The sequence below is a fragment of the Echiichthys vipera genome (genome assembly GCF_963691815.1).
Source record: "Echiichthys vipera genome assembly, chromosome: 15".
Taxonomy (NCBI): domain Eukaryota; kingdom Metazoa; phylum Chordata; class Actinopteri; order Perciformes; family Trachinidae; genus Echiichthys; species Echiichthys vipera.
The window spans coordinates 3,258,545-3,277,052 of record NC_139840.1 but is presented as its reverse complement, the minus strand read 5'-3'; the positions used below and the strand labels follow the sequence as shown (position 1 = coordinate 3,277,052).

Genomic DNA, 18,508 nt, shown 5'->3' with positions numbered 1-18,508 from the left:
AGTCTCTGTGGATTGTGTGCAGTTCAAATACTACAATTTCTGTATCTATAAGAAGAGATTATGGACTTTGGTAGAGAAAAATATAATATGTTTCAAGGTCACAGAACGTACCAGAACGTTGAGAACAGCCAAGAACGGATCAACAGAACTTGGGTTGCAAAAACAGGATGTTGCACAACACACCGGTTGCAGGAGGCGCCCGGTTATATGTTTAAGTAAACATCATTAAGGCCACACTGACAATAGGGCAAGATCAGAAAATGTCCTTAGGGCGCACTCACACTGTCCTTCCGCACCGGGCCAAAACCGTTTTTTCAGCTAAAGCCTAGTGCGTTTGACCAGTGTGAGTGCACCCGCTCCGCGCATAACTGCGGCCAGCTGGTCGTCCACGGCCCGTCTGAGAGAGGTGGGCTTTTGTAGAGTGCGTTTGCACATGTACGAGCACGAGCGTGCGCACGTGTATGAGCACGAGCCCTACGGCGGTAGCGTATGTGCGCCTGTTGGGACATAGAAAATAGAAGGAGGGACCATGCGCGGACATTTAACAACAACAACAATGGCGGTGAAAGGTTCACGTTGGTGTGATGTGGAGGTGGAGTGTTTACTGCAGATTTGGTCGATGAAAAGATTCAAAAACAGTCGACAAGACGCACAAAAACGAGGTCTACGGAAAGATTTGGAAAACAAAGCCACGCATCGCCATGACGTCATCAATGCGTGTGACGTGTTACAGCGTGATGACGTACGGACAGCAAGAAGCGCGAGGCCCAGGTAGCGTGAGTACAAACGGGCCCAGGGTGCGGTACGGAAGGACAGTGTGAGTGCGCCCTTAGATGGACAAGTGGAAGATGGCAGGAACTCAAAGATAGTCCCTTCCAAAAGAGGAAAGATATTTGGTGCAGAAATGCTGACGTTGATACTGATGATAGGGTTGTCCGTGTCAGTATCATCACATCTGGCTTTAGATCTCTCAGGTCACATGTTTACTGTAGTGTGTGTATTTGAATTGAACGTGGAGGTAGATGTTCATACAGCAGGAGATGGAAATGAAATCACGTCATGTTTTCATAGTTGTCACATAAAGCTGCTCTCACTTGTCCATGTGCTGCTTGGCCTCCTCAATGTCCTTCCTGATCTCAGGTGTGATGTTGAAGAGGAGCTTCTGGGGAACAGGTAAAGGCTCCATGGGACTCTGGACCGCAGTAGAGTTGACCACCTGCAGCTTTTTCCTTTTACGCACACAAGACAAAGGGAACCAAACAGAATTGAATGAAAACCACAGGAACAAGACCCAAACTCAGCTGACACAACCAGAGCAAACGACAGATCTGAACTGATAGGGTCTTTAACAGCCCGTACTGACTCCTAAAACCCTAACCCTGGATCCAGGACCCTGCAGATCGGTTTGAGACAATGTTGAACTAAATGTTTTTTTTTCCTGAAGAAACTGATGTAGTGTGACATTTCATCCTCATAGAGACTGTTGATGTCCTCATAGTCGTGTCATCAACAATGCAGGAATAAAAGGTTGATACACTCTGAAGACTCTCCATCAGTGGCGATTGCTCTAAGACTGCAAGGGAAGCTCAGCTTCTACTGACTTCAATGGGGAAGCGTAGAGCGGGTTGTTCCACTGCAGCCAAACTAGACGCTCATTGGATAAATACTGGGCTTTGTCCCGCCCATCGGACGCTCAGCATCTCTCGGGGTCTATGGGACAGTGGGCTGGCCCGGACGCTCGGCTTCTGCATGATGATTGAATGAGCTGTCTGAGGCGGAATCCTTTTTTGATTGACAGCTAAATGAGTGAATTAGCGATCTTGAAAAATAAACATCCATCGGAGCATTTTCCAAGTTTTTCATTCCGTTGTTCTGAACTGATCCGGAGACTTTACCGATCCCCAGAGACTTTGTCTTTGTTTAAAACGACCAGCGTTGTGTTTGGCAACTCTGCTCTGTCACTCTGTGGTTCCTTTCCCCAAACAGCAGCAGCAGCTGAGGAGCTTCTCCCCCCATCACAGTCACTCACACTCTCAGGCGGTCACACTTCACAGTAGCCTGGCGCAGCAGCTCCAGCTGGGCCAAGGCCGTTTAAGCAGCCTAGCTTTGCTGCCATTGAGAGGACACTGGTCAAGTCCCTGGAAAAGACGCCTAGTTGGTACGACAAGGTCACAGATCATTTTCGTGTAAAGGAACGAAGGGTAGAACTTACATATAAATAAACAAACACATTTATGATGAAGGCCGGAAAAATTAGCTTCCCCTCCTTGAAAGACCAGCAGGCTCTCAAGGACCCTGAAAACAAAGTCTTGGAGAGTCCTCAGGGTCCTGGAAAGTTTTCAAATTCCTGGAGAGTCCAAAGAGGCCTGGAGAGTCTTTAAAGTCCTGGACAGCCTAAAGGGTCTCAGAGAGTCTTCAAAGTCCTGCAGAGTCCAAAGGGGCCTGGAGAGTCTTTAAAGTCCTGGACAGCCTAAAGGGTCTCAGAGAGTCTTCAAAGTCCTGCAGAGTCCAAAGGGGCCTGGAGAGTCTTTAAAGTCCTGGACAGCCTAAAGGGTCTCAGAGAGTCTTCAAAGTCCTGCAGAGTCCAAAGGGGCCTGGAGAGTCTTTAAAGTCCTGGACAGCCTAAAGGGTCTCAGAGAGTCTTCAAAGTCCTGGAGTGTCCAAAGGGTCAGCAGCGTACCAGACCATTTAGATCTCAATGTCTGCATCATGTTGGGATTTAAACTCTGTCCGGACACTGTCCCGTGACTGGATTTCCATTGTCCATCTGACTTTTATGATTTGACATGATAAATTAAACATTAAAGGTAAACATTCACACCTACACACACTCATTTATTTGGGTTTAATTACATGTTTTCTACAAGGTGGTCGCCAAGTCCAACTGCGACGGTCCCATCAGCGGTGACGTGAGCTACGTTCACGCCACACGTCCCGTCTTCTCCAACTATCACCTGCAAAACAAACAAACAAACAAACAAATAAATCAACCGTTTTTTATCGTAAACAGTACAGCGACGGCCCATCAGTCTATTCCCCACATACACAACAATGTCTTGAACTGCTCGGGGCGCCGATCCATTGGCAGCCCCCTCGCTCTGACATCCCTCCATTAATTGCATGTATATAGGTCCTGTTTGTGCGTGTCGTGTGTGTTGCATGATGAGTGTTTGGTTTACATATATTTATAAATAGCATATCACAGTATAATGGGCTTGGTCACCTGCAGACCCTTGTCGCACCAGCGGTTTCCACTGTTCCAGCTGCTGCCTCCTCCATGAAGGATCTGCCGAACAGCAGTGGCGCAGTCCGTGGCAGGCTTGGGTCCGTCCAAACACACGGTGAAGATGCTGCTCTGGATTGCAGACACTGACTCTTTGTTATCTGAACACATGGAGAGCAGACATCATGTTGGGATGGATTAAGAACATTTGCGTGCAGCCTCTTCCTTTAGTAGTGTTTAGTATGATGTGATAGAGCTCATACACAAACTTTGTGTCAAACATGAAACATTCAGAATGCTTATTCTTATTCACCACAATCGTTCATCACAGTCGTTCATCACAGTCTTTCCCCACAGTCGTTTACCACAGTCTTTCCCCACAGTCGTTCACTACAGTCGTTCATCACAGTCTCCACAGTCTCTCCCCACAGTCGTTCTCCACAGTCTTTCCCCACAGTCGTTCACTACAGTCGTTCATCACAGTCTTTCCCCACAGTCGTTCACTACAGTCGTTCATCACAGTCTTTCCCCACAGCTGTTCACCACAGTCGTTCACCACAGTTGTTCAACCCATCGGTCACCCAAGTCTTTCCCCTAAGTCGTTCACCACAGTCGTTCACCACAGTCTTTCCCCACAGTCGTTTACCACAGTCGTTCATCACAGTCTCCACAGTCTTTACCCACAGTCGTTCACCACAGTCTTTCACCACAGTCGTTCACCACAATCGTTCACCGCAGTCGTTCACCACAGTCTTTCCCCACAGTCTTTCCCCACAGTCTTTCCCCACCGCTATTCACCACAATCGTTCATCACAGTCGTTCACCACAGTCGTTCACCACAATCGTTCACCACAGTCGTTCATCACAGTCTCCACAGTCTTTCCCCACAGTCGTTCACCACAGTCATTCACCACAATCGTTCACCACAGTCTTTCCCCACAATCGTTCACCACAGTCTTTCCCCACACTCATTCACCACAGTCTTTCACCGCAGTCGTCCACCACAGTCGTTCACCACAGTCGTTCACCACAGTCGTTCACCACAGTCGTTCACCACACTCATTCACCACAGTCTTTCACCACAGTCGTTCACCACAGTCGTTCACCACAGTCTTTCCCCACAGTAATTCACCACAGTCGTTCACCACAGTCTTTCCCCACAATCGTTCACCACAGTCTTTCCCCACACTCATTCACCACAGTCTTTCACCGCAGTCGTTCACCACAGTCGTTCACCACAGTCATTCACCACAATCGTTCACCACAGTCTTTCCCCACAATCGTTCACCACAGTCTTTCCCCACACTCATTCACCACAGTCTTTCACCGCAGTCGTTCACCACAGTCGTTCACCAGTCGTTCACCACAGTCGTTCACCACAGTCGTTCACCACAGTCGTTCATCACACTCATTCACCAGAGTTGTTCACCACAGTCGTTCATCACACTCATTCACCACAGTCTTTCCCCACAGCTATTCACCACGGTCCTTCTCACCCCTGATTAATTTGCTGTAGGTTTCGTTCCAGGTGTCTCGGTGTCCTGTGGTCAGGATGCCGACAGGCTCCGTGCTGGTCTGAAGCGAAGAGTTGCAGATGGTCTCCAGCTGAACACAGAGCTGATCCACCGCCAGAGGAGTCCCGTCACTGTTGAACACGTCCAGGACGAAGAACTGGATCCAAAGGGACAAGACACATTAAACAAGAACAACTTAACAAATCATCGATCGGCTCAGAACGGATGCACTACATTTACTGAATAAATCTGTGATGTTTCTCACCTGACAGTTGTGGACTACGGTGATATGTTTGTTGTCGAAAAACTCCACTGAGTCTTTTTCCGGTCCAGGGATTTGACAGGAGGACATCAGCTCTTCATACTGCTTCATACACAGCGGCCTCCCTCTCGAGTCCCGATCCTGTAAAGTCCCACTGCAAACAGAAAAACCTTGAACGCATCTTCCAATAGAATTCACAGATTCAGCAACTGTCCCTGCTAAAACAACAACAACAGCAGCAACAATAATAATAATAATAGAGATTCAGAAAAACGAAGGTGGAAGGTAAAACAGATTTTTACCGTAACTTATGACACGACAACGTTTGATTCACTTAAAATATTTAAAGTTGGAATGAAAACAAACCTCATTGTTCTGTTTTCAGGTGCAGAAGTTTCTTTTAACTATAAAACATATATTTATAAATATTATATATATATATATTGTATTTTCACACAGAGATATTGGTGCAACGTGCAACAGAAATGATCCAAACCAATGAAGTCAAGACGAGAGCGCTTGAATTCACAAACACTTGAGGAAATAAAGATTTCCTATCTTTGGTTTCAGAGGACATTTTAAATCCATGCACCGTTATTAACGTGTAAATAATTAACGTTCTTACAATAATAATAATAATAACAATAATAATAGAGATTCAGAAAAACAAAGGTGGAAGGTAAAACAGATTTTTACCGTAACTTATGACACGACAACGTTTGATTCACACATAATATTTAAAGTTTGAATGAAAACAAACCTCATTGTTCTGTTTTCAGGTGCATACATATACATATATTTATCAATATTATATATATATATTGTATTTTCACACAGAGATTTTGGCGCAACGTGCAGCAGAAATGATTCAAACCAATGAAGTCCAGACGAGAGCGCTTGAATTCACAAACACTTGAGGAAATAAAGATTTCCTATCTTTGGTTTCAGAGGACATTTTAAATCCATGCACCGTTATTAACGTGCAAATAATTAACGTTCTTACTCACGCACATTGCTTGACTTTAGTTGATGGTCCCTTAGCAGGAACGACAGTGTGTGAAAAGAACAAACCGTGGTAGAAATGAATGTGTCTGCAACAAGTTCACTACTCACCTGTCGATCATCGCCTTCACGTGCAAAGTGGTTGATATTAATTCTGCAGCACACCTGAACACAGGAAACATGGTTACTGTGAGAAGTGGATGTATTTCATCTATCAGACGTTTAGATAGGACGCGTCTGTCCAAGTTTATTAGAACTTTATTGGCATTAAAAGCTTCCAGAACATTGTTTCCAAAGCATCCAAAAAATAATTCTCGCCAATTATTAGGACCATGACATGATTATTAATATAACATTAATCAATTAATGAATATATTTCAGATATATACCGGATCTGTCCCCGTTTGTCCTTGAAGTCCATTTGGGGAAGGACTATCCCCATGTGTTTGTAAACCACCAAAGGATCCCGACAGATGAGATGTCTGTTCTTCACAAAAAACTCCGACATCTACAGGAGAGACAGACGGACAGAAATCTGCATCACGTGGTCGACTGTGACTTCATCAGCACCGTGGACGCCATGTGTTCATCCACACAGAACATCACATCGTTATTTGGTGAAGACGAGGAACCGTGATGTTAAACTCAAGTTGAGCCGCGATGAACGTCACGGAACATTATATCATCATTTAGTTGGAGATGACGTTAAACTGAAACCGAGGTTCAGTCACGATGAGCAGCAGTGTCACACTCACGTAGTTCTCACTGATCTGAGCCAAACCCTCCAGTTGTGTCTGCAGACGCTCTCCGTCCCCTCCTGCTCTCTGAAACTCCTCCACCAGCCCTTTTGTCGTCTGCAGCTCGTCTTTCTCCAGGATGGGCTCCAGGAAGTCCAGGTAGAGCCCACAGGTCTGCTGCAGAGGAGGGACGGGCAGCTTGGGCAGTCCCTTCTGCTGGGACAGGGTTCTGACAAAGTCCAGCACTGATCCGGGTTTCACCGGGGGACGAGACTTCACCATCGCCACCTTCGTCTGAAACACACGACAACGTCCTTAGATACAAACAACAACGTTCAAATACACGTATGTTACAACTGTTATAATGAACCTTTATCTGAAACACATAACAACATCCTTATTACACACAACATCCTCAGATACACACACACACACACACACACACACACACACACACACACACACACACACACACACACACACACACACACACACACACACACACACACACACACACACACACACACACACACACACACACACACACACACACACACACACACACACACACACACACACACACACACACACACACACACACACACACACACACACACACACACACACACACACACACACACACACACACACACACACTTACAGCTGTTATCACTCAACTTCTGCACATAAAATCAGAAACAATGCATAAAGATAAATGTGTATAAATAAATATACATTTGTTTGAGTAAAGATAAATGTGTTAAATTCTTCAGAAACAATGCATAAAGATAAATGTGTTTAAATACAGATAAATGTGTTTAAATAGAGATTAATGTGTTTAAATACAGATAAATGTTTAATTAGATTACATTTAAAAGTTTCGTTTCTCACCAGAGCTCTGCTGCTGATCCTCCACATCTTGTCTTCAGAGACAAACTGAACACCTTTGACGATGATCTGAGGAGGACTCCTGCCGTCTCTCAGACACCTGACCTCTGAACAAAGAGACCCGAGGCATCGACTGAACAAAGAGTCATCCTCTCCGCCATGAAATCATCCACCTCCCCCCCGGACCCCCGGCCTTGGGACGTCGTCAAAGCCTGCTTCACCTCTCTCGCCTCACTCATCACAGACACCATTACTCCTCCCTTACCACCGTCACCCCACCTCTTAAGCCTGCTGCCATCGGCCCGCTCCTCAAAAAACCTGGCCTTGATTCTAACGACCCTGACAACTTCCGACCCATCTCCAACCTCCCATTCCTCTCAAAACTCCTGGAAAGAGCAGTCTCAATATAACTCAAGCAATACCTCCTCTCCAATAACCTGTACGAAACAATCCAATCTGGCTTCTGAACCCACCGCAGCACTGAAACAGCTCGAATCAAAGTCACCAACGGCCTCTTACTCTCCTCTGACTTCGGCTCCCTCGCCATTCTCCTCCTCCTCAGCGCTGCCTTTGACGCCGTCAATCACTCCATCCTCCTCAGCCGCACGCAATCCATTGGCATCATTTACTCCGTCCTCTCCAGGGTCGCCTCCTTCCTGTCTGAGAGATTCCACTTCATCTCCATCAACAACCACAAATCCCACATATAATAGAATAGAGTAAAACAGAAATACTTTATTGATCTCAAGCTGGGAAATTGCAGAAAGCTGGGAAATTGCTGTCTCACACGGAGTCCCTCAGGGCTCAGTGCTTGGCCCAGTCCTCTTGATTCTGTACATGCTCCCACTAGGTCACATCGCCCACCTCCATGGTCTTTATTTTAACCTTTAATGCCGACGATTCCCAGCTGAACAGCACCACCAAAGCCATTCCTCCCGCCATTCTCTCTGACTTAACCGACATCAAAACCTGGATGAACCACAACTTCCTGAAACTCAACAGCAATAAAACGGAAATCATCCTCTTCGGCCCAAAATCCATCCTCCCCACCTCCCAGAACTTCTCCCTCTGCATCGATGGTCATTCTGTTACTCCCTCCCCCCCTGGTCAGAAACCTAGGCATCATCATGGAGCCCACACTCTCTCTCTGTCACCAAAACTTCTTTCTTTCACCCCCGCAGCACTGCACACCTTCGCCCCACGCCCTCATCCTCACCTGCCGAAACACTCCTACTATCGCACTATCCACGCCTTCATCACCTCCAGACTCGACTACTGCAACAGCATCCTTTATGGCATCCCCTCCACTTCACTTCAAAAACTGCAATACGTACAAAACTCGACTGCCGACTGCTCACTCGGTCCCCCTCCAGAGCCCACATCACTCCCATCCTCCGTGAATTTCACTGGCTTCCCATGCAACAACGTACAAACTTCAAGATCCTCCTCACCACCTGTACCTGACAGATCTCCTCCACGCCACTCCCCCGCTCTGTGCCTCCGCTTTGATGATGCCAACCTTCTCACCCCCCATCCCCAAAACCAAATATCACACCCTGGGGGACGGAGTCTTTGCCATTGACACCCCGACCCTCTGAACAGAGACATTAACTAAACACAGAGCCATTAACTAAACACAGAGACATTAACTGAACACAGAGACATTAACTAAACACAGAGACATTAACTAAACACAGAGACATTAACTAAACACAGAGACATTAACTAAACACAGAGACATTAACTGAACACAGAGACATTAACTAAACACAGAGACATTAACTAAACACAGAGACATTAACTAAACACAGAGACATTAACTGAACACAGAGACATTAACTAAACACAGAGACATTAACTAAACACAGAGACATTAACTGAACACAGACACATTAACTGAACACAGAGACATTAACTAAACACAGACACATTAACTAAACACAGACACATTAACTAAACACAGACACATTAACTAAACACAGACACATTAACTGAACACAGAGACATTAACTGAACACAGAGACCTGAGGCTGTTTGTTGTTTGTTGTAAAGTACATTTGTCTTTCACGTGTTGCCTTCAGGGGCTGGACTGGGGACTGCAGCTTTCGGTGTTCAGGGACAAAAAAACGGGGGGAAAGGACACAGCCGTGAGGGGAACCGGTGCTGCTGGTTGGGACAGTTTGTCCTGCAGCCCGCTCGGGGGTGATGTTAAAGAAGATGGAGCTCAAGTCCACAAACAGGATCCTGGAGGAGGTACCATTAGGAGTCCAGGTACTGGAGGACCTACAGCGTCGTCCACATACCACAACATACCACAACAAATTGCAGAGTGGGATAAAGGGGAGGTCGGAGGAACAGGGGTTTGGCTATGAAGACAGTGCATGTGTGAGTTCAGATCAATCTTTTCCTGGCTCATCCACTTTGGGAGGGCGGTTATGGCTTAGTGAAAGAAACTGTTCTTGAGTCTGTTTGTCTTTGTGCTGATGCATCTGGAGCACCTCCCTGGGGGCAGCAGGTTAAACGGGACAGATGCAGGATGGGAGCTGCTGATGATCTTCTGTGCTGCCTTAACTATCTGAGGCTCCTTTCTCTCCACCCTGCCAAACATGTGGAACTTGTGAAATTGTTGTCACATGCACAGATCGACCAACCTCTGCCTTTAAGACTTGAGACTCCTCCAAGGTCACCATGGGCCTCTCGGTAGCTACTGGCTCGGTCATCCAGTTTGGAGGGGCGGCCCGATCTAGGCCAGGTCTGGGTGGATCCATATGCCTTCACTTCTGGACAACACTGTGAACGGTCCTCAGAGGGAGAGTTAAAGCCTTTGAAATCTGTTTATATGCTTCTCCTAACTTCTGCCTATCCACAACTTTATCCTGGAGCTCTTTTGAAAGCATCTTTCCAACCATGGTGAATTCTTTGTGTTACCATGCACGACTAGGAGTGGAGTCCTCCAGGAACAGATGCTTTTATTCTGAACTCAAATCAAAGGAACAGCTGATTTTATTCTGAAGTCAAATTACAACATAATACAAAATGCAAAACCGTTGTTGCACTTAGCATTACTATGTGTGTCAGTTGTGAAATAAGCCTCACTTGAGACCTTGAGGCTTAGTTCTCTCCACCATCTCTCCAGTGCCGTGTGTGAGAGAGAGACAGACAGGCAGTGAGTGAGTCAGACACCCCCCCCCCACACACACATACACACACACACACACACACACACACACACAGGCTATTTTTCAAATTTAAGGAGTAGAAAGTACACATAATTGCGTGAAAATGTAACGAGTAGAAGTAAACAGTCAAAGAAAAGTCGATAAAAAAGAATTACTCCAGTAAAATACAGATGCTCAAAATGTCTGCTTAAGGAAACAAAGCATTCGCACTTGGTCATTGACACCTCTGCGAACACTTGTGTTTGGATCCAGCTGTGATGAAAGGAGTAGTGTTTGTAGAAAATATCCTCGCTACCTTCAGGCTCCAGATGGAAATCCTGTTTGTGTTGTTGTGTAAATATTGTGTGAACACAGTAACTGTCTTCACCCTCAGGACAGATGTCGGGGTTGAAGCTCTTTTTCCAAAGAAGAGCACGTGTCGGTTTAGAAGGAGAAGAATTACTTTCACTCTTATTATTATCATGACACACACACACACACACACACACACACACACACACACACACACACACACACACACACACACACACACACACACACACACACACACACACACACACACACACACACACACACACACACACACACACACACACACACACACACACACACACACACACACACACACACACACACACACACACACACACACACACACACACACACACACACACACACACACACACACACACACACACACACACACACACACACACACACACACACACACACACACACACACTTAAGGAGAGATGTTAGAGTGAGGGGGCTGCCAGTAAGGGCGCCCAGAGCAGTTGGGGGTTCGGGGCCTTACTCAACAGCGCCTCAGCAGTGCCCAGGAGATGAACTGGCACCTCTCCAGCCACCAGGCCACGATCCATACATACTACTGCCGCCCCTTTAACCCGTATTATCATCGACTGGGATCTTAAGGTTGATTATTGAATATGAAATCGACAACAGTGAGGCAGCTCAGTGGAGACGGACATGAAAATGTTAAATGTCAGAGGGTTGAGTTCTGCACCAGCGGTAACGGGTGAGTCTGAACTCTTCATCAATGAACAAAATCAAATAAGAACTCAGATTCTAATTCAGCGTTTTAGACGTTTAATGTAAAGAGCGGACAGTCACGGACATCAACTACAGTAGAACTAAGGACTGGACACTGTACATCCGTCTTTTCTTAACGTTTGAGACTGACATACTTTTATTTTGAAAGATAAATCAGCAGTATTTATGTTAAATAATGACATTCATTCCCACTTTATATTTAAATACATTAATAATATTATTATAACACTTATACATTTATGTACATTTATAATGGAATAATTATTAGAATTATAACATTTATATATTTATATACAGTTGATTAATACTATAATTAAAGGTTGAATATAGAGAATGAGGAGAACACCGCCATCTAGTGTCTCAAGATCATCGTGGCAACAAAAAAGAATTCCAGCAGTCTTGTTGCCAGGTTGGTCAGACCCGGCCCAGAAGCCTACAGGAGACCAAAGTCAGTTTGAACCGGTTTGAACCCGTCCCCTCCGGCAACTCACACCATAAAAACAAGCATTAGCAAGTTAGCGTTAGCCGTTTACAGCTAAGTAAATATGGAGGTGATGTTAGCGATCAAGGAGTGAATGCTTGGCCTATATTGACTCTGGGTTTTGCCCATGATAGGACAAATAACGCCCCCTTCACTGAGGGCGCACTCACACTGTCCTTCAGCACCAGGCCAAAAACGGTTTTTCGGGTCAAGCCTAGTGCGTTTGACCAGTGTGAGTGCAACCGCTCTGCGCATAACTGCGGCCAGCTGGCCGTCTACGGCCCGTCTGAGAGAGGTGGGCTTTTGTAGAGCGCGTTTGCACATGTATGAGCACAAGCGTGCGCACGTGTACGAGTACGAGCATGAGGGCCTACGGCGGTTCTGATCTCCTTTCTGTGCGCCTGTTCGGACATAGAAAATAGAAGGACGGACCATGCGCGGACATTTCACAACAACAACAATGGCGGTGAAAGGTTCACGTTGGTGTGATGTGGAGGTGGAGTGTTAACTGCAGATTTGGTCGATGAAAAGATTCAAAAACAGTCGACAAGACGCACAAAAACTCCGAGGTCTGTGGAAAGATTTGGAAACAAAGCGACGCATCGTCATGACGTCATCAATGCGTGTGACGTGTTACGGCGTGATGACGTATGGACAGCAAGAAGCATTTGCCGAGGCCCAGGTAGTGTGAGTACAAACGGGCTGGCAAGCGGGGGTAGAGGGAGGGGGGGACAAGTACCCTAAAGCCCGGGGCGTGGTGCGGAAGGACACCCTGAGGCTCCGAAGTAGCTGCACCCAACAACAACAACAACCAGCAACGCCCAAGGCTATTGGCTGCTACCATGGAAACAGAACAGGACAAAAAGTAATTGCCAAACCTGTCAAAAAAATGTTTTTTTAAATATGAACTCAGACTAAATATATACATTTTTATGGAAAATCAATACTTTCATTCTCTACCCGTCAAAAAGCCAGTGGGTGTATTATTATGTTTTCTAAAAATAAAGCTTTTAATAAAGATTCTATATATTGAACCTTTAAGTGTAGACCAGACAGAACTCAGGGCAAAATGACCCACAAAACATTTTAATATACCCGTCTCTCTGAACTCGCCTGTCCGTCTGAAGCCGCCTGTCTCTCTTGTGTGTCAGTGAAAGACGGTCTGTCTCCAGCGTTTGTCCTCAGTGAACGGCCACAGACAGTCTCTGATGGCGGCGGTGAAAGGTCGCGGCTCCACACTCAGGTTCAGCAGCTCCAGGCGAGAACAGTTCAACCGACTGTTTACTGGACGAAGAGTCGACGACGCCAGCTGCTCCGTCAGCTGGAGACAGACAGACAGACAGACAGGTGTATCATACCATGGTCTGGGTGAATACTGGATCCTGATTGGCTGCAGGGTGTCCATTAAAATGTGATGTAGGACACAAACTGAATGAAACTGTTCTGATTTAAGTCACAAAAAAACCATTGAATCTATGCTGTCCAACAGGGAAACATGATATATTTACAGATATATAATTAAACATTAATATAATAATTGATATATTTACAGGAATGAGGTGGTTGGAAGGCAGGTTGAAAGCCTGTGCGATGGCGACGGCCATCTCATATTTGGTCATCTGCTGTTTAGCCGAGAAATGAAAGATTCCTCTGATGGACGGGTCCTGGGAGAAAGACAGACACGTGGTGAGATGGGATGACGCCAAGGAAGACAGATTAAGAGGACAAACAGCTACTTACCTGTCTCCCTCTCTCGGACAGATTCCTGCAGACAGTGGCAACGTCTCGGACGTCAGTGGGGAATCGCTGCAGGACGTTATCGAGCGTGCAGCCGTCCCCTGTCTCCTGCACCTTCAGCCACAGTGATGTCACCGCGCTCTCCGTCACCGACTCCACCTCCCCGAACAGAACAGGCACGCGCAGCACCGCCGCACCTGAGGGACAGACAAGTGGGAGGTAAGACAGAAAGACAGGTAACAGACACACAGACAGGTGACGGACACAGAGACAGGTGACAGACGCACAGACAGGTGACAGACACACAGACAGGTGACAGACACAGAGACAGGTGACGGACACAGAGACAGGTGACGGACACAGAGACAGGTGACGGACACAGAGACATGTGACAGACACACAGACAGGTGACAGACACACAGACAGGTGACAGACACAGAGACAGGTGACAGACACACAGACAGGTGACAGACACACAGACAGGTGACAGACAAACACCTGGTACCTGGACAGTGTCGGAGTGTCTCTCTCTCTCCCTCCAGTTTGCTTCGTCCGTAAACGTTGAGAGGATTGGGAGCGTCGTCTTCTCCGTACGGAGGGTTCCTGCCATCAAACACGTAGTCGGTGCTGATGAAGACGAAGAACGCTCCGCAGGCCGCTGCAATGACACGACAACAAACAACAACATTGACCAACAACGTCAATATCAACCCACAATAACATTGACAAACAACATTGACCAATGTCAATAATGTCAACATCAGCCAACAACAACCAACAAAAACCAACAACAACATAAACCGGCAACGTCTAAAACAAACATCATTATCAGTTTTTAAATATGATCCACAATTTGTTCCTTCCCTAGCAGTAAAATACAGTTAATAATGAGGCAGAACAATAACACAAACATTAATAAACAAAAACAGATCTCTTACCCGCCTCCTTAGCGAGCATGCTTGTGGCGTGGACGTTGAGACTTATGGCAGCTTCAGTGTGTCTCTCCACAACATCTGGACGTCTCTCCGCTGCACAGTGGACGACGACGTCCGGCTGAGACACACACACACACACACACACACACAAATTTAACAACAACAACAACAACCAAAACATTAACCATCAACAACGTCAACAACATTAACCAACAACAACAACATCAAGCAACAACATTAACCAACAACATCATAAACCATCATCATGTGCAGTAACGTGTGCAGTAACGTGCGCAGTTACTTGCGCAGTAGCGTGCGCAGTAGCGTGTTCAGTAGCGTGTGCAGTACCCTGTACTCGTGCAGCAGTCCTCTGACGGCGTCCTCGTCTGTGAGGTCACAGCGTAGAAGGCGGGGCCTGGCTCTCCTGTATCCGGTCCCGATTACCGACCAGCCGCTGTTCTGGAACTCTCTGCACACGGCTCGACCCAGAAGACCAGTCGCCCCGGTAACCAGGACCCTCGGAGTCTGCGCCATCGTCTCCTCCTGGAACACACACACACACATAAGGCCACATCAGAACTACATCAGAACCAGAACCACATAAGAACCTCATCAGAACCAGAACCATATAAGAACTACATCAGAACCCCATCAGTTCTGTTGTAGTCAGACCAATAATAATCATGGTCTGACTACAACAGCAGAACTACAAGGTCTGCTCTAAGAAGGGATTGTGTAGTCCGTGTTTTTTTTTTTTTAATTCTCTTAAGTCTTTTATGGTTATTTTAACATCTTGCCACAGGACTGCAGTTGAAAATTAGCCCGCTGGCTAACTCTGGCAAATTTACAGAAATGTGAAACACTTTGCTTTGCCTTTTAAGTAAATTATTATTATAATAACAATAAATTATTAAAATAACAATAATAATAATGATAATACAACAGCGGTGTTTACCTGAAGCAGCTGCACTATTAATAATAATAATAACTAATTACAACAACAACAGTGTTTACCTGAAGCAGCTGCACGCTATTAATAATAATAATTATTATTATTATTATAATTACAACAACAACAACAACAACAGTGAGTACCTGAAGCAGCTGCACGCTATTAATAATAATAATAGTAGTAATAATAATAATAATTATTATTATTATAATTACAACAACAACAACAACAGCAGTGTGTACCTGAAGCAGCTGCACGCTATTATTATTATTAATAATAATAATAACTTATAACAACAACAACAACAACAACAGTGTGTACCTGAAGCAGCTGCACGCTGCCCGGGCTGAACATGATCCTCAGTTCTGCGGCAGCGCGGCTCATGTGTCCTGCTGTCAGATACTTTAATATAACCGCAGATAAACTCTATATATATTTATATTATGTTATAAATTAATGTCATATATAAACTCTGGTCAGCTCTGATTATCTGCTGCGCACTTTAAGTCTATCTTCTTCTTCCGGTCCCGGATCAGCGGTCTGCCGTAAAGCAGTTGTTTGCCGTAAAGCAGCTGTTTGCCGTAAAGCAGCGGCTGAAGCTAGCTGGTTAGCACGGAGGCTAACAGAAGAAACGGGGCATGATGGGAAATAACACTGAGCTGAAACTGGACTCACCTCCCCCGAACCGCTGGACTCAAACACAGGCATCCGGTCCGGAACAGTTTACGACCCAGGAGAGACCGGTGTTACCACTCTTCTTCTCTGGTTAATATCTGCAGATTAGAGGCGCGCTGCTCTTCTTCGCTGAATTACATCTGCAGTTTAAAGGCGCATTACTTCTTCTTTGCATGTTTTGGCGGATTGATATACCAACTGTAGGGTGATCACCGCCACCTACTGAAATGGAGTATGTAGGACAGGATCTAGTTGTCTATAGTTTTACATTCGATGATCTTATATAATAATAATAATAACAATAATATTAATAATAATATTTTTTAGAGAGAGGGGGAGAAGTTCAGCATCCGTGAGGAACTCAGAGTAGAGCCGCTGCTCCTTTGCGTTGAAAGGAGCCAGTTGAGGTGGTTCAGGATCATCTGGTAAGGATGAACCCTGGGCGCCTCCCTAGGGAGGTGTTCCAGGCACGTCCAGCTGGGAGGAGGCCTCGGGGAAGACCCAGGACCAGGTGGAGAGATTAGATCTCCACACTGGCCTGGGAACGCCTCGGGATCCCCCAGTTAGAGCTGGTTAATGTGGCCCGGGAAAGGGAAGTTTGGGGTCCCCTGCTAAAGCTGCTGCCCCTGAGACCCGACCCTGGATAAGCGGATGAAGATGAGTGTAGCCATAAAGCATCATGACTACACTCATTATGAATGCATAATAATTGACTATGATTGCACTAAAGTTTACCCATCTGTTTTCTTCTTTCATAAGAAAAAGTGACCCATTTTGGTTAACGTGAAAATATTAGGAATATGTTGAATGCATTAATTAGTTTAGCACCAATAATAACAACATCAAAGAGCAGCTCAACAGTTAGGCAGCCATTTTATCATTTACCCACTAGAGAGCAGAATTGTGCAATAAATGAATCTTCACTGACACGCGCACCATCTTCAGCTGTGACAATCAGATGAGAATCAGAACGCAGAAACACTATTGGGCTTTTTCTTCCATTTAAAGACGTCAGCTAAGAAATGTGCTCACTGCAGCAGCAAAAGTCTCATTTCCACAACAGAATCTATCTAGTTTTCACACATTCGCACTATAATAAACTGTTGCTCATCAGCTATAAAGTTCAACAAGGGTTCATTTTATTGCTTATGAATTCAAGTTTTCCTTTGACAAAGGAAGAATGGTTCATACTACACATAGCCTCAGCTCAGTCCATAGGTGACTTGGCTGGGAACTGTAGGGTCGCTGGTTCAAATCCCTGTGTGGACCATGTATGGAGCATGGACTGGTGGCTGGAGAGGTGCCAGTTCATCTCCTGGGCACTGCTGAGGTACTGTTGAGCAAGGCACTGAACTCCCAACTGCTCTGGCAGCCCCCTCGCTCTAACATCAAACAGCTCTCCTTAATTGCATGTATATACAGTAGGTCCTGTTTGTGCATGTGTGTGTATTTCCGGTCTGTGTGTGTAACATGAAAAATAATAATAGATTGAAAAAATTGAATTTCCTCGTTGCGGGATTAATAAAGTAATTCTCCTTCCAACCGCACCTTGTTACACACACACACACGCCCGAAATACACACATGCACAGACAGGACCTATATACATGCAACTAGTGGAGAGATGTTAGAGCGAGGGGGCTGCCAGTGACCTGCGCCCCGAGCAGTTAGGGGTTTGGTGCCTTGCTCAACAGCACCTCGGCAGTTCCCAGGAGATGAACTGGCACCTCTCCAGCCACCAGTCCATGCTCCATATATGGTCCACACAGGGACTTGAACCAGCGACCCTCCAGTTCCCAGCCAAGTCACGTATGGACCCGAAACCGGACTCAGAGATGGCAGACACAAGCTGC

At 45.9% G+C, this 18,508-nt stretch overlaps 2 protein-coding genes across 3 annotated transcripts in view; both read right to left on the bottom strand.

Moving 5' to 3' along the window:
* LOC310957834 (carnitine O-acetyltransferase-like) overlaps window positions 1–8,173 on the bottom strand; it is a gene marked incomplete at both ends in the record, with an annotated part of 28,667 nt that extends 20,494 nt beyond the window's left edge. Inside the window, 10 exons of the mRNA XM_083928568.1 lie at window positions 1,095–1,229; window positions 2,854–2,954; window positions 3,224–3,384; window positions 4,720–4,894; window positions 5,003–5,153; window positions 6,113–6,166; window positions 6,391–6,509; window positions 6,757–7,032; window positions 7,630–7,733; window positions 8,146–8,173. Coding sequence (XP_083784694.1) covers window positions 1,095–1,229; window positions 2,854–2,954; window positions 3,224–3,384; window positions 4,720–4,894; window positions 5,003–5,153; window positions 6,113–6,166; window positions 6,391–6,509; window positions 6,757–7,032; window positions 7,630–7,733; window positions 8,146–8,173 — 1,304 coding nt within the window. The remainder of the gene's footprint in view (window positions 1–1,094; window positions 1,230–2,853; window positions 2,955–3,223; window positions 3,385–4,719; window positions 4,895–5,002; window positions 5,154–6,112; window positions 6,167–6,390; window positions 6,510–6,756; window positions 7,033–7,629; window positions 7,734–8,145) is intronic.
* A 3,796-nt stretch (window positions 8,174–11,969) lies between these two features.
* Window positions 11,970–16,492, bottom strand: mat2b (methionine adenosyltransferase 2 non-catalytic beta subunit methionine). 2 transcript variants are annotated; one of them, XM_083927979.1, is made up of 7 exons: window positions 16,303–16,492; window positions 15,378–15,572; window positions 15,033–15,147; window positions 14,600–14,752; window positions 14,098–14,291; window positions 13,908–14,021; window positions 11,970–13,678 (listed from the first exon to the last, which is right to left on the bottom strand). In XM_083927979.1, exons 1-7 carry the CDS (start codon window positions 16,363–16,365, stop codon window positions 13,505–13,507), a joined length of 1,008 nt encoding a protein of 335 aa, XP_083784105.1. In that variant the 5' UTR covers window positions 16,366–16,492; the 3' UTR covers window positions 11,970–13,504. The 2 variants fall into 2 exon arrangements, with proteins under 2 accessions (XP_083784105.1, XP_083784106.1); XM_083927980.1 differs by lacking the exon at window positions 16,303–16,492 and adding an exon at window positions 16,044–16,055.
* Window positions 16,493–18,508: the final 2,016 nt, after the last annotated feature.

Excerpts from the sequence above, each read along its gene's own strand:
- mat2b (XM_083927979.1), bottom strand. The coding sequence starts at position 16,365 with ATGAGCCGCGCTGCCGCAGAACTGAGGATCATGTTCAGCCCGGGCAGC. Across the intron at positions 15,148-15,377 it reads GACTGCTGCACGAGTACAGG|CCGGACGTCGTCGTCCACTG; the intron begins GTACTGCACACG and ends TGTGTGTCTCAG. Across the intron at positions 13,679-13,907 it reads CTTCCAACCACCTCATTCCT|CTGACGGAGCAGCTGGCGTC; the intron begins GTAAATATATCA and ends GTCTGTCTCCAG.